At 59.3% G+C, this 25,204-nt stretch overlaps 4 protein-coding genes across 4 annotated transcripts; 3 read left to right on the top strand and 1 right to left on the bottom strand.

Moving 5' to 3' along the window:
• Positions 1-1,123: 1,123 nt before the first annotated feature.
• Positions 1,124-4,192, top strand: BESB_038500 (uncharacterized protein; the record flags this gene model as incomplete). Its single annotated transcript, XM_029362436.1, has 1 exon — positions 1,124-4,192. The coding sequence occupies one exon, from the start codon at positions 1,124-1,126 to the stop codon at positions 4,190-4,192; it is 3,069 nt and encodes a 1,022-aa protein (XP_029221401.1).
• Positions 4,193-6,154: 1,962 nt separating this feature from the next.
• Positions 6,155-7,634, bottom strand: BESB_038510 (molybdopterin converting factor, subunit 2 protein; the record flags this gene model as incomplete). Its single annotated transcript, XM_029362437.1, has 2 exons — positions 6,155-6,507; positions 7,010-7,634. 2 exons carry the CDS (start codon positions 7,632-7,634, stop codon positions 6,155-6,157), a joined length of 978 nt encoding a protein of 325 aa, XP_029221402.1.
• A 1,690-nt stretch (positions 7,635-9,324) lies between these two features.
• BESB_038520 (ABC transporter transmembrane region domain-containing protein) lies at positions 9,325-18,844 on the top strand (the record flags this gene model as incomplete). The annotated part of the gene is made up of 14 exons (XM_029362438.1): positions 9,325-10,704; positions 11,126-11,338; positions 11,743-12,072; positions 12,581-12,690; positions 13,134-13,247; positions 14,000-14,156; positions 14,672-14,816; positions 15,128-15,309; positions 15,766-16,193; positions 16,380-16,526; positions 17,018-17,065; positions 17,602-17,692; positions 18,104-18,234; positions 18,520-18,844. 14 exons carry the CDS (start codon positions 9,325-9,327, stop codon positions 18,842-18,844), a joined length of 3,801 nt encoding a protein of 1,266 aa, XP_029221403.1.
• Positions 18,845-21,584: 2,740 nt separating this feature from the next.
• Positions 21,585-25,101, top strand: BESB_038530 (putative coatomer gamma 2-subunit protein; the record flags this gene model as incomplete). Its single annotated transcript, XM_029362439.1, has 2 exons — positions 21,585-24,378; positions 24,755-25,101. 2 exons carry the CDS (start codon positions 21,585-21,587, stop codon positions 25,099-25,101), a joined length of 3,141 nt encoding a protein of 1,046 aa, XP_029221404.1.
• Positions 25,102-25,204: the final 103 nt, after the last annotated feature.

Below are 25,204 nucleotides of genomic sequence, written 5' to 3' on the forward strand. Positions count from 1 at the left end.
CGGTGTTAAGCAACTCCCATCAGTCTGCCTGTTGGAAGGCGAGCAACTGTTTGATTTCAAGATGATTCTCAAGTCGTAAAACAGCTTCAGTATCGGTTTAGATCGAAGCCTCTGGCGCGCATGTGCGTTAACTTGCCGGGACCGCACGTGCACTCGCAGCGTGGCGACACGCGACGCGCGAGAGAGTCCCAGAAAACAAATCACTGCTTCCCGCCACGAATATTGCATTCTCCAGCAAGGCGTCCAGTTCGATTTGGTGTCCGATTGTAGGGCTTTTCTCCGCCTTGGGAGTCGCCGGGAGGCGCGACCCCCGCCGGACAGGCAGCGCGGCTAGAGACACGGGTCTCTCCTCGCCGGTGGTGTCTCGCTTGAATGCAACCCGTGAAGATTGTCGGCTCTTCACAACTTCTGCATTCCGTTCTCTCTTGGAGTGGTGCTCTTAGTGACTCGTAGCTTGCTTCTGCGCCATGAGAAGCGCGCCGACGGCGTTGAGATTCCCGCTGCACGCTGCTCGCTGTCTTCTCAGCGAAATCCACAGCGACGACCGACGCGCGGCACGATCGTAGCAACTTCATTCGTTCAAACGCTGCACCTTCGGGATCTGCAGCAACCTCTTTTCAAGCCTGGCGTGTGTGTACGCCCGCCGTCGCCCAAAACCTGTTCATGCGGACACAGTCGAGTTGTTTCCGCAATCATTTGTCTCTCCCGCCTGAACGCTCACGAGTTGCTCATCCGGCTAGAAGCTTGGGCGCCACACTTCCTCCTTTCCTCTGCGTGACCTCGTCCATTAGAGGCGAGACCGAGCCACAGTCCTCTGCTTGAGAAGAGGCAAATCAGCTTGCCATTTCCTCTTTTTTCTCCCATTTTTCCCCGTGCTTCGGTAGTTCGGAACGCCAGTTTCGTCCTTGCCCGGCAAACGATGCGGCTGCGAATTGGCGTTGCGAATTTTTCCTTTTCGGAGTTCTCCACCCTCACGACCGCGTGTGTTCATGTTAATGTACAGACTGAGCCGAGTGCTGGTATCGACAGCGGAGAGAGGGATTTTTTCTTGTTTGATTGCCTTCTGCGCCTCCGTCGAGGAGCGACGATGGGCGGTGAGAGGACGTAATTCTGAATTGCGAAAATGCAGTTTTCCGCGGAGACCAAACTTCCCGACGACAGCACACAGAGCGGTCCCCAGCGCCTCGTTTCTCGACGACACTTCCTCTCTTCTCTCTCCCCTCTGGTTCTTCCGGTCTTTCTTCTTTCCCTCCCCTTTGCCGCGCAGTGCAGACTGCCTCCCGCCGTCACGCCGCTCACTCCGAAGGACCTCGCGTGGAGCCCTAGCTCTCCGTTCGCCGCGCAGCTGAACTCATCGCGTCTCTCGTCTCGGGGGCCGGCACCTGCTGCGAGACGGACCTCTGCTGAAGGCACCCGGAGCTCTGCTGAAGACACCCGGAGCGTCTCGCCGCGCTTCACGTTGCTGCCGCTTTTCTCTGCGCCGCCGCCGGCGTTTCTCGTCTCTCCCACGCGCGTCGCCTCGTCACGTTGGGTGCGCCCAGCTCACGCCCGCGCTGGGCTGTCCTGTCTCCACTTCGTCTCCGCCGCGCCTCGGTTTGCCTGTCTGTCCCTTTCGGCCTCGGCGACCCGCGCGTCGGGGTCTCCTCAAGCCCCGCTGGAGCTCTCTGCTTCGCGTCGAGTCTCCGCGCGCCTGGAGAGCCTGACTCTCGCGGCCTCTGCGGCCGGATCCGCCGCCTCCTTCGCCGCCTCCTCTTCCGCGCCCTCAGCTGATCCGCCTGAGAAGGGCTGGCGCGTCTTTCCTGACTGGCTGCTCGGCGAGTGGGCGCTGCGCGCGCTGCTGTATGCGTCGCCTTGCGCGACGACTCCCTCGCGCCCGAGGCCTTCCAGCGCGGCGTTCGGGGGGACTTGCGGGGCGTTTCCTGCGGCTTCTCTCGCCCCGTCCGCCTCTCGGGATTCGCAGTCCCCAGCCGCAGAAGGGCGCGATGTGGAAAGCGGAGGAGCCGAAGGAGATGTCTGGGAGGCGAGGGTGCTGAAGTCCGCCGCCGTAGAGACGATCCAGAGGGGCGAGGCGCCTGGGCGTTGCTCTCGCGCCGCCGCGCTTCGCGAGGCAGATCTGCGCGTTTTGAGGGCCTTGCGCGCGTCTCTGGAGCTCCCTCGCGATCTCGCGTCTGCGGCATCCGTCTCAGCGCCCGGCCTTGATTCGTCGGCTTCATCCAACCTTCCTCTCGTCTCGCCTGTCCCCCGTCGCGCTCGCCTGACGCCCGCGCAGCTTTCCGCTGTGGCGCGCGTCGTCGCGTATCTCAGGCTGCGCCTCCTGCCCGCGGGTCGCGTCGATCTCTTGGGTCCGCCGGCGAGTCGCCTGGCGCCTGCGGAGGCGCGCGGCGCCGCAGAAGACGATCCCGGTGGAGGACAGGCACTGAGGGCCGCAGAAGAAGACAGAACTCGGCAAGAGACAGAGGGCGAGTCTGATAAAAGGCGCGAGCAGCTGCAGGGCCCTTCTCCGGCCGCCGACGCAGAACGCTTGGGGCCCGGGACTGGGGCGCCCTCTGCCTCCAGCGAGGCCCTCCGCGCGGTGCCACTGCACTGGCGCTTCACCCCTGCGACGCGGCGCCTCGTCGTCGAAATCGCTCTCCTTCCCTGTCTCCTGGTCCTGCGGATGTCGTGGACGACGACGTGGGGCCAGGCGCTCTCGAGGACCGACCTCGAGCGCGCCGCCCGCGCGTGCCTCTGCAGCCTCCCCCGTCACGCCGCCGCGGAGCTGCAGGACGCGGGAGACCTGCTCAGGAGCTTGGACGAGGGCGACAAACTGCAGCTCGCCGCGGCGCTCGCAGGCGGCCTCCGTGGGCGCGGCACGTTGTCCGTCAGGAGTCTCGTCGCCGACGAAGGCAGCGATGTCGAAGAGGAAGAGCTGAAGGCGTGGAAGGTGCAGAAGCCAGCCGCCGCGCCCTGCGACGTGAGCGAGGACGTGCCGTGTCGTTTGTCGGGTGCGGCAAAGAACGGCAAAGACGCGAAAACCGACGAGCGCGAAGACGCTAGCAGACTCAAACGCGGGCTCTGTCTCCTCAACCAGCTCCTCATGCGGCCGCCGTCGCAACGCGCACCTCCGCGTCGCTCTGTCGCCTCCGTCGCCGTGGGCGAGGTGTACGTACACCTGACGAAGCCGACGAGCGGCAGCGCCACCGTGCGTAGGCGGTCTGTGTTGCTTCCGAAGCGCGGCGCGCTGCGGCTCCGCACCGGCGCTGAGCGCCACGCTTTTCTGCAGGACTTTCGGCTCCTCCAGCATGTTCAGAAAAGGTTTTTCGAGGCTGGGTTCGATGTCGGGGGTGGGTGTAGTGATCATGGGGTGCGGGGGAGCGAAACGCTCACGCCGGCGCCGCTGAAAGCTGCGGAGAAGGAAAGGCAACAGGATGGAGTAGGCGAGGCAGCATCCGTAGAGGCATGTCCGGTTGAAGGAGAGCGAGGCGCGGCCAGGTCGCAGAGGGAGGGCTTACAGGCAGGACAGTCGAGGCTGAATGGTGGCTCGCCGCACGGAGCGCAAGACGCAACTCAGAGAGGGTCCGCGTCAAACGGCCGCAGCCCCTTACACTGTGATGCAGCGGGTGAAGCCAACAACTCACAGACCCAAGAGGGGAGGGCAGGCAGCAGCGCGTCGTACGACGATGCGTCAGCGATGAACGACGGCCCTCGAGGGACGATTGATGTACGGGCGTTAGAGAATGTATTTCAACAGAGGGAAAAGTACATTCGGTCGCTCCTCCACGGCTGTAGCAGAGGCGGACGAGTGCGGCAGTCTGCAGACTCACGCGGTCGCGCCATTCCCGTGGTTGGGGTCGCAGTAAACGCGAAACTCGTCGGATGGACGCTGCCCTTGCCTTCTACCACGCGAGCGGCTCCCGCCACTCCTGCGGCATACGGTTGCGGAGGAACGTTGACAGACGAAGGGAAAGATGAGTCTGCAGAAACGAGAGAGGACGAGAAGGCGCGCGCAATCGCTGCGGCGCGGCTGCACTGGAGAGTTTGCCGACGACTGGGAAGTGGTGTTTGGACACTCGAGCGAGTGTTGTACGTACGCTCGAGTAGACTTGTGAATTTCATTATGAAGAGGGAGCAAAAAGGTGTAGCCCACAGTAAGCCTGAACAACCCTTCAGTCTCGCGAGAGCAGGCATCCCAGGACGGGGCACTGCCGAGTAGCGTGTCTCCATTTCGTTCTCGCAGGGCAGACCGATGTGGAAATGCACTGCAGCATACGTGGTGCAGGATATCTGTCACGAGAATCGCGTTAGCTCCTTGTCTAGTACCGGGAAGAAGAGGAAGCGAAACTACGTAGCAGCGAGCTATTCGCGGAAAGGGATGGATAGGGAACTGGCTCCGAAGTTTAGGGCTCGCATATCGTTGCATGTATTTCATCGAGGTTGGAGAGTAGGAGGCTCTGGGCCTCCAGCGTGCTTCGGGCGTGAGGAGGTTAGACGCGACTGCAAAATGAATCGGGAATCCTTAGGGTGCCGTCGAGTTTGTGCAGAAAAACGAAGCTGCATCGCGCTGAACAGGAAACAGGGGGGTACGTTTATTAATATATATGCAATATATATATATATATATATGTGAATGAGTGTGATGCATTCTGCCTTGCTGGACGTGTATCGCCTCTTGCGTTGCGTCCTGTTTTGCGCTCGTGTTCTGCCAAGAGGCCAAAGAGCTCTTTAGCCTCCGCTTCATGCGTAGCTTGTTAAAGGACAGGAGGCTTTGCAGCAAAGAAGGCAGGTCTCGCAGTCGGCCGCTCCAGCGTCGTTCTCGAAGCATATTTGTTCAAACCACACATAAATACTGTTGTACGAAGTTGAGACCAAGCGCCGCTCAAAACAAACGAAAACACAGCGGTCGTAGTCCAAAGATGCCCCATTCACAAGTCTCCACTGCAGAGATCTGTCCCATCATAGAGCTCGACAAACAACTGAAAGTCGGGTGCAATAGGCCCCTTTCTCATTTGTGCCTCGTCGCAGAAGCCGCAAACGTGTCAGAGGCTGTGTTTCTGGGCGGGGAGCAATGAAGGGTGTGGCAGCTGCGACGCCTTCTTCAAAACGTCCTCTCGGACGGTAGAAAATCCATTCGTTCCAGCATGACAAAGACGTGTGAGGAACTAGACGGTATTACTGAAAAAGAAATGGTGTAGAGCAATGCGCTGAAATCATATCCAGCACGTCATCAACGGACACGCACACAGCATCCACTGTGACGAGCCAAAGCACGAGAAACATACCTGACCTTGAAAAGGACTGAGATCGCGAGACGAATCTCGGGGTCTGCTTGAGTTCTGCTTGATGGATTGACACGCCAGAGCGGGCCGGGCATAACAAGGCTAGTAGGAAAACTCTCTTCTTCACGCTCTCGCTAGAGTGCTTGCAGCGGAGACATTGGACCCTGGACGCTGCTACGGCTGGTGCAGCCTGGAGTGCCTCATTATTTGTTCTCTCTAGGCACGACGCGCTCAACATCCTCGCAGAGTGGGGTGATTTGCGATCCCTCTCAATTTCTCTTCGTTGTTTCGTATGATTGCTCCCGTTTCTCCCCCTGTACGCGATCCCGTGGCTGCCTCATGTGCACCGTACGCCAGACTACGGTAGAGGAAGGACAACCGCACCCTGGACGGTCTCCAAAAACTTGGCTGTCTGTATCTCATAACCGGAGTCATCTTCAGTATTCTAAGATCTATAACGTCCTCCTCCCTGAGACGCGCGCCCCTCCTCCTTTTGTCCACGGGCCGTCTTCCTGTCTCCCGAATGATTCTCAAGTCGCTCTCGGACGCGCTCTGTTCCATTTTCTCAGCACCATCCCGCCTTCTCAGCTCTTCCGCTTCGTCTGCGCAGACTGTTTCTATTGTCTTCGGCATGCGGTCTACTACAGTCGTTTCCTCTCTCACTCGCTCTAGATCAGCCTTCCTTTCGAGCGCAAAAGGGGGTGTGTGGCCGCGCGTGTGAATGGATTCGTTGTGCTCATCAGCCCCTGCAGGCAGCCGCCCCCTCCCTCTTTCGAGTTCGGCTGACAATGGGAATTCACGCAAGAGTTTTGCCGCGCGATGCGGTTCTCCTTACCCGGTATGGGTCCCCTCGTCGAGCAACTTGCCAATGCTGGGTTTGTGCGTTTCTTTGTCGTGCGCTACCTGTGCTGCTCGCTTTTCATCGGCTGCGGCGCTCCGACACACGGGAGGGGCTGCAGCATTGCTCCTGGAACTCGGCGACGCCGAAAAACTTCCGCCGTCGCAGAAGGCGAGAGACGTCCCCGCCTGTCTGACGGAAGAGCTGTCGCCTCGGGCCTTGCGCAGTGTGCGCGCCTGACATGCAAGATCCGAGCCTGCGCATCTTCTCCTGAGTGCGCGTGCCCTCCTGCGGCTCTCTCGGTGAAAATCTCCTCTTTCCAGATCGGCACGTAATGCTTCACCATCTCGACAGCCAGTGAGCAGGCACGCATACTCGCGGCTCGGTGCGGCGACGAGACGCACACAATGAGCGCTGAAGGAGCACACGGCAGGGAGAGAGGCGGTCTGATTGTGGTCGCCGGAAATGCGAGGCCAAGAGCCAGTCCGGGCACAGACACGCGCGAGCAGAAACATTAGAGACCCCTGGCAGCTTCCAACGTGAACATCGCCTCTTTCGTGGGAGGCCAATTGGGCACCGAGGCTGTGCACGCATACATTCATGCACAACAAATGTATATATAAGGAATATTCGTGTAGCTAGCTATCTCTCCATTTATTCATATCTATACATATATATATACATATCTGCATGTATACTGGAGTCTTTTTGTTAGGGGCTGTGCACGGCAAGAGAAGCAACAGAGGGCACGATGATGATAAACTCAGGTGCCCTAACCACACCCTCGCAGAGCGTGGGCTGCAGTTCGGTCTGCGCTGCCACAGCGCAGCCTGCGGAGTGCTTGCGAGCTCCACGGAGCGCCCCTTCCAGTCCACGCAGTCAGGCATACTGCCAGCGAGCAGGCGTAATCGCGTACCGGCTTCGCCGACGGACACGAGGCCTGTTCTGTGAGCCACTGCAAGGCGTTCGATGTCGGGGTAAGTCTGTCGCACAGAGCTGCAGATGGAGAGAAGAGTCTCGATAGCCATGGCGGTGTAGCACTCAAGCTCCAGGGCCGCGACCTCCAGGTCGCCCGCATCGAGTTCCGAGTCCTCGAAGAGCACACCTTCCTGGCGCTCGTTTTCTGCCGCCTTCTCAGTGTGTCCTGTCGCTTCAGTTTCCGAATGCGGAGGGTGGGAGAGTTTTGTTTGAGTCGATTCGCTCACACCGACGTCGGCGGATGCGGGCAGCGGCTCGGCACGCCGAGACGACAGGGGAGCTCCACGCGACGTCGCGCGCGCGGTGCCAACAAACACCGTGGATGCGCCGCACAGCGGACTCTGAACAAAATCAAAGAATGTTTCTACCTGCAGCTGCCTCGCCGAAACGAGGACCCAGTCTCTGCCGTCTGGGCTCTGCAGGGCCGCGTCTCTCTCGAGTTCGGTTCCCTCCGGTGTGCGACCGCAGCCTTCTGGCTCCATGCCCTCCTGCGCTGTTCTCAGCCGTTTCAGCTTGCCTTCTCCGTTTGTGCCGCCCCGCTGTGCGGATTGACGTCCCTCCATGCTTCGTCGTCAAATTTGTTGTGAAAAGACCTTCGCGACCAGGGCCTCAAGCGTTCGTCCAGACCTGGCAAAAAACCGAGAGACGCGACAGGCGGATCGAGAGCTGTCTCCTCGCGTCCCGCGCTTGCCCTTCTTTGAAATACTTCCGGAGACGGGGATCGCCACACAACTTGGCTATCCTAACCGCCGCGGTGTCTTGAATTTGCTCAGCTCCCGAAGTGTAGCGAGTCTGAACTCACTGAAATTGGAAAACCAGCCTTCGGCGCTCGCAGTTGCTTCACGGGACTCATTAGTGTCACTGTCCTTGTCTCTTGCAGACGTCTCGCTTCGAAAGGCCTCTCGCGTAGTGTCTCGTCTGAGGCTGCGCAGTTCGAGCGCCCTAAGACGTCGCCCCGAAGAACGGCGCCCGCGTGCACGACGTTCTTGCCGTTTGATGCCTCGCGCAGCCGCCGCTCGCTTTTTCAGAAATGCAGAATTGCCGCAGAGACGCGAGGGCTCTCAGGTGGATCTCCAGTCCGTTCTTCGTTCTCTGCAGCGCCCGGCGGGAAACGCCGCGAAGTCGCCCTCTGCGGCCGATCGCGAAAACGGCGGTCGGCTGTGTCGAGACAGCAGTGACCGTGCGCAGAAATTGATCGCCAAGAGCCACTTGCGAGAGAAGCCGCGCGAAGTACGAGCCGCAGCCCAACGCAGCCGGCACTGTGACCGTCTCCTCTCCATTCTGGGGAAAGATCGTCATCAAAAATGCAGTAAACAATCAAAAAACGCGCCTGTTCTCGAGCTGCATACCGACTGCGAAAAGCGCGAGCGCGGGCGGCGCGGAGTGCGAGAGGCGAGCCCAGCGCAGCCGCAACTCGGCCGCAAAATGTGTCGAGTGTTTTCCTTCTTTTTCCCTGTCCACGCAAAGAAAAGCAGACTTCGTCTCTCTTCGTGCCGCCTTCTTTGCTTTCTCGTTCTCTAGCGTGTGGCGCGCCACCTAGAGAGCTCGCGCACACACCCGGAGCAACGCCGGCGAGTTGAGTGACACCTGGAGACAGAAACCAGGCGGTGAGCGCCGCGCAGGTCGGCACACGCCCAGGGAAAGAAGGGACGGCGGAAATCACCCGCAAGACAAAAGATCAGGCAGAGAAAGCGCACAGAAGAGGAGAAAAAGGGTGGAGAGGTCTCCCTCGCGCAGGTAGCTCGACTCGAGCGATGATGCCCTCGGCGCCGACCCACCGGCCGCCACAGTGAGCCCGTCGCTCCAGTGCGTTTTTTTTCAGTCCTGCGCAAATCAGACTTCCCCACTTGCGTGTGCACTACGCGAGACTCTACTCGCGAGTTAAAAATGGCATCCGCATATGAAGACAGCAGAAGCATTCTTCCAGCGTCCCACGCGAGGCGGCCTAGCCCGTAAGACCTGTGAACAGGACATCGCGCGTTTTTTCCTCTCTCACGGACGCCATCGCGAATCACGAGAGACAGTCTTCCTCTCTGCTTTGCGAGGAAGTTGCCTCCTTTTCGTCTCGAGCTTCGCCGACCGTCGAACCCGCCACTCTCCACGTCTGCGGCGCCGCCGTCCAGCGACTTCCCTGAATTCTTTTTGTCGCCATCCCGGCCGCGCGCAGGCCTCGCCAGACGTCGCGGATCTTTCAAGAATGCCTGGCGCTGGGCGGGCTGGATTTCGAGGCACTGGAGACCTTCAGCGTCCATGATGATGCGTCGCATGCCTACTTCGCCGTCGCTGAAGCAGCCTCTGGTTCAGCGCGTGGTCGCGGGGCTTGGCTCCTCCGCCTCTTGCGAAGGAGGCGGCGACTCGCCCGCTCGCACTGGCGTGCGCTCGCCCCCTTCAAGGGTCCCGACCACAACAAAGGACGCGGCCGCGAGGCGTTTTACCCACACAGCAGCGCTTCCGCCGCGCCGACCGCCTGAGGGCAGCGCACAGGCCCTTCTGCACGACCGCTGCTTCGCCTCGGAGTCTGTCTTTTTCCAGGCGCCCTCTGCGTCGCCCTCTGCGTCTCCCTCTGCGTCGCCCTCTGCGTCTCCCTCTGCGTCGCCCTCTGCGTCTCCCTCTGCGTCGCCCTCTGCGTCGCCCTCTGCGTCGCCCTCTGCGTCGCCCTCTGCGTCGCCCTCTGCGTCTTCATCTTCTGGGTCTGCGGCTCCTGTGTCGCCTGCCTTCGCGGCTGCCGTCTCCGCCGCGTCTCCTTCGAGTTCAGCCTCGTCGCTCTCAGTCGCGTACGCGGCGCAGGTGGCAGATCGCCGGCGTAGCGTGCGCCGGCTGGGCGCGTCTGTCCTCGCGGACGTCCTCCTCGCTCTCGCAGCTCTCGCGCACGAGTGGCGGTCGCAGGCCTACTCGCTCTCGCACTCGCTAATCGACGTGGCAGTCCTCCACCTCTGTCGGGCGTGTGCGGTCGCGTTCTCGCTGCTCCACCTCCTCTGGCGCTCGTCTGCCGCCCCCGCGGCTCCTGCGAGTCGCGCGCCCGCCGCGGCCTTGCCTGTCTCTCCGTTCTCGCGGTTTTTCGGGGCCCCTGGCTCGGCGCGGGGCGAGTCGCGCGACGAGGAAAAGCAGGAAATCCAAGTCCTCGCCGACGCGGCCGCCGACTGGACGGAGCCCCACGAGGGGGTCTCAGCGGGCAGCGACACCCACGACGACGACAGCGAGAGAACGGCGCCCAGGGGGCCCCTCGACGTCGCGACGAGCGACAGCGAGAGCGCCGTGAAGGCCGAAGAGACCGAGGCTCGCACGCGCCGAGGCGAGGCCGTTCGCGGCCTGCAGGAGGCGGAGAGGGAGACGCGGGCGCTGGCGGAGACAGGTCGGCGCCGAATCGATGATGCGAGTCGCGTCCTGTTTCTCTGTTTTCTGGGCGCGGTTCTGAAGGCGATCAACTTGCGGCTGGAGGACGCGCTGCAGGCGCTCGCCGCGGTCGCCCCCAGCGGGGCCTGGCTCCACGCAGACGGGACTTTTCTGCAGTCGGTCGCGGACGGCGACCTGCGCCAGCAGGCCGAATTCGCCTTCAGGCTCCTCCTGCTGCTTCTCCCTTTCATCGAAGTCGTCTGGTCGCTCGTCGCACCCTTCTGCGAAGGATACTTCCTCGTACGCGGATGCTGCGTGACCTTCACGTTTGAGTAGATTTTGCCTCGCGTTTAAAGCTTCGTTCTCCGCTGATCATATGTATCTGCTTCGTTTTAACTCGGCGCCTCTGGCGACCTGGGCTGCACGTGGAGGCCGCTGCGTCCGCGCTGCCGCTCCGCGTACCCCGCCAGGCTCCGCTTCGACTCGAAAGGCATTTTCTCAGTCCGCCTGCGTCGTGAGCCGTGGGGAGAGGGGGGTTTTTTGGAGTGACTGGATGCCGTTCTGAGCACGCCGCTGCGTTTCTGCGTCTCGTTGCAATCTACTGTCCCCCACGGCTCGTCCCGCGCCTCTCTAGCTCGCTTCCGCGTTTTCGCTGTCTGTGTTCCGCCGGAATCTCCAAGGTGCCGTCGGTTTCTCCTCTTGCATTTTTTGTCCTTTTCAGTGGCGCGTGCGGCGGAGTTTGACGGAGGAACGCGCACTTCTGCACCGCCGGTTGCTGCACGTGTTGGCTGAGAAAAAAGAAGCCGCGAGGAAGCGAACTCCGCGTGGAGCATCGGGCTCCGCTGCGGAGGACGCTGACGCGCACCACCTCGAGAAAAGCGACGGCGATCAGGACGAGGAGGACGACGACCTCGGCACAGTGGAGTTCCTGAAGGTGCGCACTGTGCCCACGGGCCGAAACCGACATGATGAGGCCCCTTGGTGGTCATGAGCCTACTCTTGTAGATACTAAAACGTTTCGCCGATTCCTACGCTCAAATCATAATACGATAAACATAAATATAAGAATATATACGTTCATTAGCCTCTTTTGTTGCACTGGTATACCGTGACGTATCTTCACAGATGTACACATGCATACGCGTGCTTCTCTGTCAAGTTCGATGCATGTGCGGGTGGGTTACGGACTGAATCACGGCGTTGCTGCGGTTTGATATAGGAACTGAGTCATGCCTACACTCATACATATATGCATATGCGTGCGGGTGTGCACATCGAAGGACTCGCGTAATCTTTGAGCGTGAGGCCGCACGTGTCTCCGCGCCGTTGTCTCTGCAGCTGCTGCGTCCGTACTTCTGGCCTTCGGGAGCGCTGTGTCGGGCGCCCGGTGCGCCGCGGAGCTTTGGGGACTCTCCTCTCGTCTTGCGCCTGCTGGCGGTCTCGACGTTTCTTTGCATCGCCTTGAGCAAGCTGATGATGCTCCTGTCGCCGCTGTGTCTGGGCGCGGCGGCTGCAGCAGCGGCGGAGGCTGCGAGGCTCGCGTCGGAGGAGAAGCGCGAGGCCGCCGCTGCGGAGGGACGCCGAGGCGCGCAGTACGTGCTGGCCTTCGCCGCGACGGCGCTCGGCGCGAAGCTCCTCAAGGAGGCGCAAGCGCTCGCCTACCTCAAGGTAAAAGACGATGAAACGTGGAGGCCTAGAAGGTGCCCGCGGTGTCGGCCGCCCAGTTCCCGTCTAGACAGGCATCTAAGGGAACGAGCCGAGACTGCAGCTCAGCGCCGGAGACTCGCCCTGCACCGTCTGCGGCGCAGGCGGGGATGTGGTGGCTGCCTTGTGTGAAGCGACACGCAGCGGCCGCTCTAGGCGCAGCGCCAGCACACGCGTGTGGAACTGTTTTCGATTTTCAACGCTGCTAGTGGATTTGCGACTTCGCGAATCGGTGCCGAGAGTGTGCGGTGGCTTTTTCGCGCGTGTGCAGGGAATTAGGGGGCGTCAGGCCCGGCGGAGGCCTCTTGGGTTTCTCTTCTGTGCACAGTTTAGCGTTAAGGGTTTAGCCGCAGCGTCTTCTGTGCGCGTTTGTCGTTTCAGCGCTCCGGTCTCGCGCTTGGTCAGTCTTCTGCGTTTCATCGCGCAGTCTGCATGCGCGTTCGCGACTGCCGGCTCTTCGCTTTTTCCGCAGGTGCAGCAGGCGGCGTACGTTGAGACGTCGGAGCGAACCCTCCGGCACCTTCTGTCGCTGCCTCTCGAATGGCATGTGAAGAAGCAGACGGGACATGTCATCCGCGCGACGTGAGTGAAGAAGCCTGCTCTCCGCCCTCAGCGGAGACTCTCCCAGAGCCTCCCGATGTGGGCGGTGTAACTCCGCGAGTGTACGCCTTCGCGGCTAATATGCATATAAATATATACATACGTACATACATACATATATGTATCAATAGAGAGATATTCATGGATGATCGTTCGAGTTCACTTACACGCATATTCAGCGAATGCACGTCTCTGAGGGTCGCTAGGTATGAAGCTCTTCGCTCTTCCTGTAGAGTTGCTCAGATGCGGCAGCTGCACCGGTGTGTTTGCAGCCAAGGCGCTTCCTCTTCGGCATCGCCCCAGGAGCTCCAGAACCTCGCGCGTCGTCGTCTCGCGCATAGGATACCGGTCGTTCTTTTTCGGTGTTATGTGCATCGTGTATAGGCACTTCTTTCGCTTTTTGTTTCGGTTTCCTCTGGGTGCAGGGACCGCGGAACTGAGGCGTGTTCCAGCTTGATGACGTATCTCTTTCTGTACCTCGTCCCGGCGGTCTTCGAGTGCATTGCCGTCTGTCTCGTCTTCATCTTCCACATGCGACAGTGAGTCTCACCAGTGCAGCGAAAAGGACTGCTAGGCGCAGACGAGTGTTCCAGCCTATAAACATTTTCCAAATACGTCTAGCATATGCATATTTGCCCATGGAGCGGAAGGAAGCGCGGCGAGCGCGCAGAGGAGGGCACAGGATCTTCTACATACGTACGTATTTGTACGTATACTTTCTTTCATATGGCGTCGCGCTCACATGTTTGTAATGGCAAGGCGCACTAGTATTTATCTTTCAATCTTACTATACATCGTACTTTTATGGTCCCAGGCTGGTTTGATAAGTCAAAGTCTAGCCTGCAAGTTAGCCTCTAAAATATATAATCCATAGTCTCAACATGATACCACTCGTCTTAGCAGCGAGAGGAAACTACTACTCAAATGTTATCTGATCACTCACATCGTACTTGGAGAGATCATCTTAGGGACAGACAAGAATGAGGCGCATCGCGCGGGCCTCGCCGGCTGTGGGGTGATGTCTTACCTTACGTTTGCGTCTCTACACTTTCGATTTAAACATTTTCGGGAGGGCGCCTCGATTGCATTCCAGAATGCAAATCCCTCCGCCGCACGCGCGTCGGAGAACACAGATGCATACACAGTCGGTGCCTTCTCCATGCGCGTTTGCCCATACACTTACTTGCACATATGTGGGAATATATCGTTTCTAAGGCGCGGAAGACGCGCTCAGTCCCTCGTTGGTTTCCGTATTTTCTGCGTTGGCTGATGTGCATGCGCTTATGACCAGCCGCGTTCTCGCGTCTCTGCTGTTTCTCTCTCTGTCGATCTACACTTCGCTGACCCTCCGCGTGACCTTCTGGCGCCGCAAGTGGAGAGAGGCGCAGAATCAGCGCGACAGTCGATATCACCAACTGGCCATCGAGGCGCTAACGAACTTTGAAACGGTGCGCCTCCACACAGCCCTTGTGCGTAGTTGTATGCGCGTCAGTTCCCACTTTTCTTCACGTACACATTCGTGCATGCGAGCGTGCAACTGATGATACACACACAGATACAGGAATGTGCGCACGGATGTTCAAGTAGAGTAGAGGAGTAACTGCAATGCCGCCCTGGCGTGCGATCTCAACCGGGGGAGTGCGCAGCACTCAGAGCCCGAACTCAACATTACAACTCTTAGCCACAGATAGATGCCCGTGCCTGAGTAACATACAACAGCCGCGGGTGCGGGTGTGCGTTTTGCGACAAAAGAGCTTCAAAACTAGTGCCCCATTTCTCCACAAGTTAAGCGGCTCGTAGGCGACACGCGCTGCCCGCAAGCTTGTGCTTCGAGCTGCTTTTCATCGATGCCGGGGCGAGAGCGGCTGCGCTGTGCTCCCACCGCTCCTTTGCGAGCGGCCGCCGCCTCCGTGGCTTGCGTGACACCTTTGCAGCCGCAGAAGTTTTCGATTTTCCCTGTCAGGTCAAGATGTTTAGCGCCGAGGATTTTGAGGTCAAGCGCTACGTCGGCGCAGTCCACGAGTACCAGGAGCTCGGGACGAAGATCCAGGCGTCGCTCTCCTTCCTTCACGCCGCGCAACAGATCATTGTCTACGCGACGCTCGTCGGTGAGCAGCGACACGCCTCCGCGAAGCGGCGGAGCTCTCAGGGCCCCAACACAAAGTAATCTTATACAAAAATGTATATATGCCCGTATGTATACTGTGGCGCACATATCGTCTGCCTTGCCTGTGAGTCGCGTGCAAACGGCGTAGACACGTAGATTTATATATACGCATTTGATGACGGAGTTATCGCAGGCCCTTCTGCAATATGAATACGCGATATGTATGTGTACGTTTGTGTAAATCTGTGTGCGCCAAGAAAGCTGTGTATGCGGTGGACAACTCGGCGTCTCGAAGTTGTTTTCTCTTTTTAGGCGGCTTGACGTTCACCGTGCAGGCGATTGCACAGGGTGCCATGGGCGTCGGCGAGTTTGTGACCGTTCAGATGTACCTCCTGAACGTTTTCGCGCCGCTGAATTTCCTGGGCACGGTCTACAATGTCATTGTGCGCTCGGTCGCCGACGCACAGAACCTCTCGCACCTCTTAGCGACCAAGGTCAGCTTCCCAGTCCCGCGCCGCGAGCGACGCGCGAGACAGGGACTGGACATGTGACTTGCTCACTCGCTCAAGTGCGGACTAGACGTGTCGGGATGCAGCTGACTGTGTTGGTGCTCCGGGGAGTAGCCACGCTGCGCCTGGGCCGGCCAGCGCGTACAGCGAAAGCGACGAATAGAGAAATCTAAGACACGGAGCCGTGCGACTCGCACGAAACCTGCGCACGCGTGTGGGGGTGGCGGAGCATAGAGTTTGTTAGTTATGTGACGTTCCCTCACCGACGATTCGCAGGGCGTGTGAGGCAGTTGCTCTACGTTTAGGGTGGGCGGTGGGCGCGGCGGTTGGTACCACAGGAAGCCGAGTTCCGCCTTCATGCACACTCCTCTCGCTTTCTTCGCCGCGGTAGAGGAGTGCATTACTTGAAAGATGTGGCTTTCTTTGCGTTTGTCTCCGCAGCCAGGCATTCTCGACGCTCCTGATGCAGTCTCGCTCGTGGACCTTCTCTCGCGGCCGGCCGCTGCGCCGTTGCCGCCTCTCCTCGCGACCTACCTTTCGTCATCGTCTTCTTCAGTGACTCCTGCGCCGCCAACTGCACCCCTTGGATCGGCTTCTGCCACGCCTCGCACGCGGGGCTCCTCCGGCCTCGCGGCTGCTTCGCGTCCTTCGCGGCTGGCGGGCGCGGACTGCGGCGTTCTGCCGGCAGAGACGCAGGGAGAGGGAGACGCGGAGCGACGGCGGCGCGAGCGCGACGGCAGGCTGGGCGACGACGAGACGTGCTGCTGTCTACAGGCGCCCATCAGACCGCTGGTGGCGTGCGACCTGGGCAACACTCCGCCCGCGCTCCCGTATGCGCCCAGCATCGAATTCCAGAATGTCTACTTCAGGTAAGAGTGACGTGGAGACTGGCGCTGACAGTGACACTCGGCGTAGCCCCCTGCAGACGTCTGCCGTTGAGTGTGTGGAATGCTGCATAATTTAGGTTCAGAGGCCATATTCGGCGAATCAGGAATGGCGCTGTCAACGGGAGACGACATCATGCGTCGTATCTCTGTTGTGTCTTGCGCCTGCAGCTACGGGGGACCGGGGCGCCTGCGCCGGTCGATCCGTGGCGTTAACTTGAAAGTACCTCCTTGTACGACGTGTGCGCTCGTCGGCGTGTCTGGAAGCGGAAAAAGCACGCTCACCAAGCTCTTGATGCGGCTGCTTGAACCCGACAGGCGAGTGGCAGCGCAGAAAGGAGACCCGCAAAAAATTAAAACGAGCCTCACGTCGCACCCGGCGGCAGCCGGCTCAAGTGGGCTCGAAACCGAGGTCGAGCGCTCGCGGAAAAGCATCGGAATACACTCGCAACCTATCCACATAATCATGGTAGCACCAATACGTCTCGCTCACGACAGAACGAGGGAACGGGAACTCAGAATTGTAAAAACACCAACAGCGTAGGGGTTGAGACGCCCACCTCGGGCTGCCGTGTGGTCCGCTGCTCAACGTCCAGTTGCTGAATTATAGTAACCCCTGTAGAACCGTTTTCAATACACCTCCTCTAGGTGCACTCTGTAGGCAATGGAAAAACTACGGATCTGCATTGACACAGTAGTCACTCGCACGGGCGAACAACCGTGAAGGTTACCTCAGGGCGTACCCTGCTCATAGTAACTTGGACATTGGCATCCTGAGTCATGTGGATGCCTGCGACCCTCTTTTGCAGCGGGCGAGTCTTAATCAACGGCGTAGATATTTCGCGCGTCACACAAGAGTATGTGCCAGAGGAATTGCGCACGCACGCAGCTCTGAGGCATGACGCTGGAAGTCCGCGTATACGTACATGCTTGTGTTCCGATGCGACGTTGATCCTGTGTATATCTATATCTATCTACGAAAGTATAAATAGATATATATTGATACATGCACCTATACATGCCGCTTCGATGTATGTGAGGACTGGTGGCGTTATGGGATGTATCGAGATGTATTGCTATGTACGCGTCGAACGGAAGCGGATACAGACGCGAAGCAGAACGCCTCTCGGAATAGAGTGTGTCTCACACAGCAGCGTCCAGTTTGACGCCCATGTTATTATTTTTCCGTAGAGATACGTCTGTAAAATAGTGGGGGTCCCCCTCCGAGATCTAGTCCAGCTGTTCCGCTCAGTGCGGTGTCCGACAAAAGCGCATATGCGTATTCCTATCCAGAGGTATGGCTGGCGGTTTGCATGCTCTGCTTTCATCTCTAGCTATGGAAACACTTTTTGAAACTCACGGTTTGCCGAGCTGTGTAATGCTCGATGCAAAGGTCGCTGCGGGCTTGCATCGGCATGGTGCCGCAAGATCCAGTCATGTTCAACGCGACGATCTACGAGAACATCGCTTACGCGAAGCCAAATGTAAGCCAGCAGAGAAAGGTGTCGACCGAGTGAAACAGACAAGATATCGGTAACTCCGAAATGCACGATCTCCTTAGCCTTTGGCGTTTTCCCTAGTCACAGTTTCTCAGTTGATTCCGTAGGTAGTAGCTGCGTTATCTTTGATCTCTCTCCGCTGTCCTCTCATTCGTGCGCTCATCGAACAATTGTCTCAGTAACCCTTTTTGTATTCCGACACAGATCGTTGTGTCAACATGTCTTGCTGTTGCGCTGCGGCCGCGCTTCGGCCTTCTCTCGTTGCTGCTTTGGTTTCTCTTGAGCCTTTCAGCGTTGCGTTCGCCTTCGTCGCTTTCCTTCGCGTTTTTCGCCTCATTCGACGTGTCTTGCACTGCGCTGGCGTTTCCCGGTTTCGTGAAACCTCGGCTCCCCCAGGCTACGTTCGAGGAAGTCGAGACAGCAGCGGAAGCCTCTCAGCTCCTTCCGCTCGTCATGGCCATGAAGGACACATGGAACACGCGCGTCGGCGAGCGAGGGCTGCGGATGAGCGGCGGAGAGCGACAGAGGTAGGACAGACCAGTCCGATGAAGAATAAGAGATAAACAAAACTCGGAGGGCGGCGCGGCGAGCGCAGCCCGGGTCGCCCGTTGAGGCGATTCGGAAACAGGAGAAGGGGCGGGCGGCGGAGGTTCTGTCTTGCGATACAAATGACAGTCCACAGGCGACGCAACGGGGTGTCCAGGAGACCAGTCGATTAGAGGTGATTCACGCAAGATAGTTTATGCCGTTTCAGTTTTCTGTGTAGAGATGGATCTCGTCTCGCTGCTGTGTCGTGAGCTGCGGGTTCTCAGGATCGCCATCGCTCGCTGTTTCCTACGCAACCCGCCAATCGTGCTTCTCGACGAAGCCACGTCATCGCTTGACTCGGTGACAGAGGCTGCGATTCAGCAGGGGCTCTTGCGCCTGAACAGCAACCGAACGGTTCTGATGGTCGCGCATCGGCTCTCAACGATTCTGCATGCAGACCAGATTTGCGTTATGCGAGGAGGCGAGATAGTGGAGAGAGGTACGCACGCTGAGTTGCTCGCCAAGCAGGGCTTGTACGCAGAGCTCTGGACGGCTCAGGCGCGACGAGAAGGCAAAGACAAAGAGGACGGCACTGAGGCAGGAATTTAGATACACGAATCGATGTGGCTGCCCTCCGGGATTTGGCTGGGGGGGTTTCTGCGCAGCTGTGTGCTTCTTCCCGGTCTGGCCTAAACAGAAACACTGGGCAGAACAGACCACCGGACACCGGCGCCCTGTCTGATGGGGGATATCGCACTTTTGTGGATTGATTCGATATTTTTTCTGGACTACAAGCAGAAGGAATACTTCAAGATGAGAGGCAGCGATTGCCACGTATGTGCTCCTTTTCCCTCACATTTCTTTTCTGGACAAAAGAGGCGGTGACTCGGAACAAAGCCAGAGGAGGAAGGAGGCGTCAGGCGGCCTCCAGAGTTGAGATTTTCCTGCATTGCCCGCCGCGGCGGCGAATGAATTTTAGTCGAATTTGCATTTTTGTACAAAAGTCTGCCTACCAGCACACGACCAGGTGCGTAGAGATTTTGAGTGTATACATACGCAAATATATATGCGTCCGTGCCTGGCCACATAGAGCTTTCGCGTCGTCTCTCAAGTTTTTTCCAGTGCATCCCTTTGTCGTGTCATTGCGGCACCCGCAATTTCTGTTTTTTCTTCTGGAGGCTTGCCGCAGTCCGTATTGTAAATCACGAGTGCAACGCAATACAGGCCCCCTGCAGCGAAAGTTGGTTTGTGTGAGTTTCGCCATGTACGGTTGTGCGCGGCTCGGAGGCCCTCGCCGGAGCTCGCTAGTTGAGGCATCAACCTGACGGCGGTTGTCACTTTCAGTCATGGGGAGACTCCAGCTGACCGTGTATGCTGACGGTCGATGACACTTTGAAGCCACCAATGAGCGCGACACTCCGCGAGTAAGGCAGGTCCTGCGGCAGATACTTCACTACCATCTGTCTTCGAAAAACCAGAGGGTTTTCGGCTGCGGATGGTTCAGGTCAGGGTCGCCTTGAACCCTTCTTTGCATGCTACCTGAAACGGTGGTGGGGAAGACAGATTATGGGCAGGATAACGCTTTCAGAAAACATGATGAGTCTCGGCTCGAATATCCCTTTTCTGCTCGACAGCCGCGCCAGCAACAATCCAACTCGATGAAGGCTTCATCGGATGCGCTGACCGTCACAAGAATGCTCCTCACACTAAATGGTCAGCCCTGGTGTGCCCTACTGATTGCATCTAAACTAAAGAACATGAAGTGATCCGTTGTACGAGGGTCCAACCCTCGACTATTCCCTGTCGTGGCGGTATTCGGCACTAAATTTTTGGCGATCAGCGCTGTTGCTGAAAGCAGATGCCCTCCACCAGGTACAGGGCAGCGTAGCCACCGGATACACACAAAAAATGCAGAGCGAATTCCGCGTTTAGTACAGAACGAGCAACCCTATATTCTTTCTGACCGAGCGACCTGGCTCGCCGGCGTACACGTCGCGGGTGTAGGCAGTGTCGACGGGGACTTTCGAAGCAACGAGCACGGAGGGAGGACACCGGAGATCAGTCACGTAAACTGACTGTGACGACTGTCCAAGTCGACTTGTTTTCCTGCGTCTGCTGGCGAAAAGCATTTTGTACAACTAGGCGCTGAGAACGCCAAGCAGCTTTTGGTGTACACACAGCCAGCCGCGGCTGAGTTGGATGGCTCTGCATGCACGCGCACAGTGGAGCGGAAACAGATAAGCGAGCAAAAGAAACCAAAAACGCGGATTTGTCTACCCTTTTCTAAAACAAGACACTCTGTGGACAAGTCCTTTCTCGAGAAAAAGAGTAGAAAGGGGATTGAAAGTACGGATCGCACCCGCATACACCGGAGTTACCCTGTTGCCGTTCTACTGTCTGCTGCTACTGGTTGTGTATCCTGTCTTCCAATCTGCGTTTCCAAAAACTGTCCAACGAGCGTGGCCTTTTCTTTCGCAATCTTCGTCTCCTTTCTGTTTTTCTTCGCTCTCTTTCGTCTCTCACGGTCGCGGCCTCGCCAGCGCGTCCTTCTGGTTTTTTGTTCGAGTTTCCCCTGCGCCTCCGCTGAGGTCCTCTGCCGATATCTGGACTTCGCCTTGTTTTCGTTTTTTCTCTTTTGTTCCTTTGATCTCCCGCTTCTCTTTGTCTCTGGCTTTGTTTCGTGTTTTCTTCGCGCAGGGGGCGCGGCTTTCTCTTGTAAATGCCCGGCTTTCTTCCCCTTCCGCTCTCTGCCAACTCCCCTTCCGCTGGGCATTTGAGAAACCCGGGTTGTCAGTCTTTTCTCGTCACTTCTCAAGTTTTGTTAGTCCTTCCCTTTCTTTCCGGCCTCTGGAGGTACACCTGTGACCGGCTTTAATTTCGGAACGGCATATGACTCCGAAATTCATTCCTCTTTTTCCTTTGCACTTCTCGTTTTCTTGCGGTATTCCTTTCCTTCTTTCTTTTCTTCGGCCGGCGTCGTTTGAGCCCTCTCCAGGTCTGCCTTTTCCGCAGTAACACCGTTCATTGGGCCTTGCCCGTGGTTTTCTTAACCTTTGCTCGATTTTTCTCGTCATTCGTGCTTCCATTTTAAAATCCAGTCACTCCTCTCCTTCCCTCGTCTGTCGTCTCTCCCGCGCCTTCGGTCGGCTGTCTCACGCTCCGCGCCTTCGGTCGGCTGTCTCACGCTCCGCGCCTTCGGTCGGCTGTCTCACGCTCCGCACCTTCGGTCGGCTCTCTCACGCTCCGCGCCTTCGGGGTTTCGGGCTGGCACATTTGCGGCCTGCGTCTCGCGGCCTTTTTCTTCCGAGTTTTTTCCCCCGCTTCCCCGCGTTTCTTTGTTTTCGGCAAGATGTTGTCGGCTTCGTCGCTTCGCTCGAAGCTGCAGAACTTAAACGTGGATTTGTCCAAGTTCGCGGGCGCAGCCGCGTCAGACAAGCCGCAGTTCACGCCGTACGACTGCGACAAGGCCAAGGTCCTTCAGGAGGCGCGGGCGTTCTCAGAGAGTCCGCTGAATCCGCGGAAATGCAGTCAAATCATCACCAAGATTCTGTACCTGCTGTCGAGCAACGAAGACCCGCTGACGAGTGCGGAGACGAGCACGTTGTTCTTCGGCGTCACGCGGCTCTTTCAGTCCTCTGACGAGCGGCTGCGGCGTCTGATTTACATGCTGCTGAAGGAGCTGAGTGTGCAGACGGCGGAGGGCTTCATCGTGACGAGTTCCTTGACGAAGGACATGACAAGCAACAGCGACCGGCACCGCGGGAACGCTGTCCGCGTCCTCTCGCGGATCGTCGACGCGGCGATGGTGTCCCAGATTGAGCGCTATCTCAAGACGGCGATCGTGGACAAGAACCCGTTCGTCGCGTCCTCCGCGTTGGTGGCGGGCATCAACCTCTTCGCCACGGCGCCAGACGTCGTTAGGCGCTGGGTTAGCGAGGCACAGAGCTGCATCTTTCAGCACCAGAAGAACCCCATTGTGCAAGTCCACGCGCTCGCGCTGGTGCACACAATCAAGTCGTCCGATCGACTCGCGCTGCGCAAGAGCCTGTGCGAGCTGCTACAGAATTTCCAGCGGAATCCCCTCGCCGAGTGCCTGCTCATTCGGTGCATTAAGGACCTTCTGCTTCAAGACCTGTCCTCGGCGCATGGCGACGCGGCGGCGGGCGCGCCGGCCTACGCCTACGCAGCCGCGGGGGGTACTGGCGCCGGCGTCTCCGACCCCTCCCACCAGCGGCTGCTGCTTGACTACTTGGAGAGCTGTCTTCGACACAAACACGAGATGGCCATGTTCGAGGCGGCGCGGGCGCTCTGCGAGCTGGCGGCCCTTGCGTCGGAACGTGGAGACGCGTCGAGCGTGCTACGGAACTACGACCTCTCCGGCGCCCTCACAGTTCTGCAGATTCTGCTCACGTCGCCCAAGCCCGTGGTTCGCTTCGCCGCAGTCCACGTGATCAACAAACTCGCGCAGAAGCCGCGGCTCGCGGCCGTCATGGCGCGCTGCAACGCTGAGCTCGAGCCCCTGCTCACCGACCCGAACCGCAGCATCGCGACCGCGGCGCTGACGACGCTGCTCAAAACCGGACATGAGAGCGGCGTCGAGCGGCTCACGAAGCAGATCTCATCCTTCACGAGTGAAGTCTCCGATGCGTTCAAGGTAGACATTGTCCGCGCAGTTCTGCAGCTCTGCCTGACCTATCCCAACAAGCACGCGACGCTGACGAACTTTCTGGCTTCGAACCTACGCGAGGAAGGCAGCGTGGAGCTGAAGACTTGCGCAGTGGACGCGCTCATGACTGTCGTCCGCAGCATCCCGCAGGCACAGGAGCTCGGCCTGCTGCAGCTCTGTGAGTTCATTGAAGACTGCGAGTACGCCGTTCTCTGCACCAAGATCCTCGCGTTTCTGGGGGAGCAGGCCGCGACGACGGCGACGCCCTCCAAATTCATTCGCTTCATCTACAACCGACTCATTCTGGAGAACGCAGTCGTCCGCGCCGCGGGCGTTGACGCGCTCACCAAGATCGCGTTGCAGTGCCCGAGTCTCCGCGGCGACGTCCTCGTCCTCCTCGAGGGCTGCCTGTCAGATAACGACGACGAAGTCCGCGACCGCACGCAGCTCTACTACGCAGCCCTGCAGCAGACGATGCGCCGCGACGACCAGCGCAGCGACGCCGCAGCCTACGCCCTGGCGCCCGCCACGCCGACGACGACGGCGCTGTCTGGGGACGTGCCCTCCGTCGCGGAGCTGCTCAGCACCGAGACGCCATTTGCGCTTGACCTCCTCTGCGCGTCCCTCGAGCGCTTCCTGCAGGAGCAAGACCGGGCGCGCAGCGCCAACGGGGGGGTCGCCCCCCCGCGTGCTTTCGACTTCTCAGATCTGCCCTCGGAGGCCGCCTGGGAAGAAGCCAAGGCGCGAGAGCGCGAGGCGGTCGCCGCGATGAAGGCCAGCGGCGCGTCCGCAGGCGCCACAGGGCACGGGGCTGCGGCCGCGGGTCACGGCTTCCTCGCAGGCGCCTCGAAGGGCGGCTTTGCCTCCGGCACTGGCGCGGAGACGCAGTTCCGCGAGGGCGCGGGCGACGTGCGAGGCTCATCGGGGGGGGGAGGAGGTCTCGCGGCCGCCGCGCAGGGCACGGCGAGAAGCGCGGCTGTCGAGGGCGAGCTGCACCGCGTGTTCGCCTCGCTGGTGCCGCCGGCGACGCTGGGGCCCCTGCTGCTGTCGAGCAAGGCCGCGATGCTCACGGAGAAGGAGGCCGAGTACGCCGTCGAGGTGATCAAGCACGTCTTCGCGGGCTACCTGGCGCTGGAATTCCGCGTGAGAAACACCGTCGAAGGCCAGACACTCGAAAACGTCGCGGTGCGCGTCGCCTGCGCGCCGCAGAATGCCGCGCTCGGCGGCGCCGGCGTGCCTCCCGCGCCCTGGGCTGTCGTTGGCTGCGTCCCGATTCCGACTCTCGAGCTCGACTGCACGCGCCCCTGCTTCGCCCTGCTGCAGCGGACCGTCGGAGACGGCCGCGGCACCTCTGTCGCGGAGACTGGCGCGCTCTCCGCCGTCCTCACTTACGTGCTCAAGGAGGCGGGCGACGACATCGGCTACGAAGACGAATACCCCGTGGAACCCGTCGTCGTCACCATCGGAAACTACATCGGTGAGTCTTCAGACGCCACCCCAGAATGTCTCGTTTTCCCGAATTGAACAGCCTAGCGATCGCGCGCACCGAGCCCTCGTGGATTCATGCCCGCGTACAGAGTCGACAATCGGCGTGTTTCTCTGGGTGTCTCTTTGCTCTTTTTGTCTCTATCTGTCGCACGTGCCTGAACAACGGCCCCTCTTACTCGCAGCTCGAGCGCGTTTGCAATCGCCTGTCCCTCTAATGTCGCGCGCGTGCCCTGCGGGGGGGGGAGGGGGGGGTGTCGTGAGTTTTCGAGGCTTTGTCTCTCTCTCCAGCGCCTGAGCGGCGCTTTCCCTTTCTACGTTCGCCTACATTTGGATGTGTGGCTTTCTGCTTTCTCGCGACTGTTCAGCGCCCAAGATGCTGCGGCAAGGCGAGTTCAAGGTTGCCTGGGACTCGCTGGCGAGTCCGCAGGGCGTGGAAGCGGTCGGCAAGTTCTGTTTGAGCTTCCGCACACTGGAGGCCGCGGTCTCGGGGCTTCTCAGCACGCTGAACCTCGCGCCGTGCGACCGCAGCGATTTCGTGGAGCCACAGCGCACCACGCAGACTCTACTCTGTTCTGGCGAGTTCCTCGGCAGCTCGACCGTGCTCGCGACGGCGGTGCTGTTCATGTCCCCCGAGCACGGCTGCCTGCTGAAGCTCATCGTCCGCTCCGACGACGCCTCCGTCTGCGACGCCCTCCTCCAGACCTTTGAGTGAATAATCGACACTCCCATGGGGAAAAGATAGGAAAGAAGCGAGACAGATGATTGCTCGGCGAAAGCGTCGCAGGACTCGTCGTCTGCGTGCGATCCCCTGAAGC

The sequence above is a fragment of the Besnoitia besnoiti genome, chromosome II (genome assembly GCF_002563875.1).
Source record: "Besnoitia besnoiti strain Bb-Ger1 chromosome II, whole genome shotgun sequence".
Taxonomy (NCBI): domain Eukaryota; phylum Apicomplexa; class Conoidasida; order Eucoccidiorida; family Sarcocystidae; genus Besnoitia; species Besnoitia besnoiti.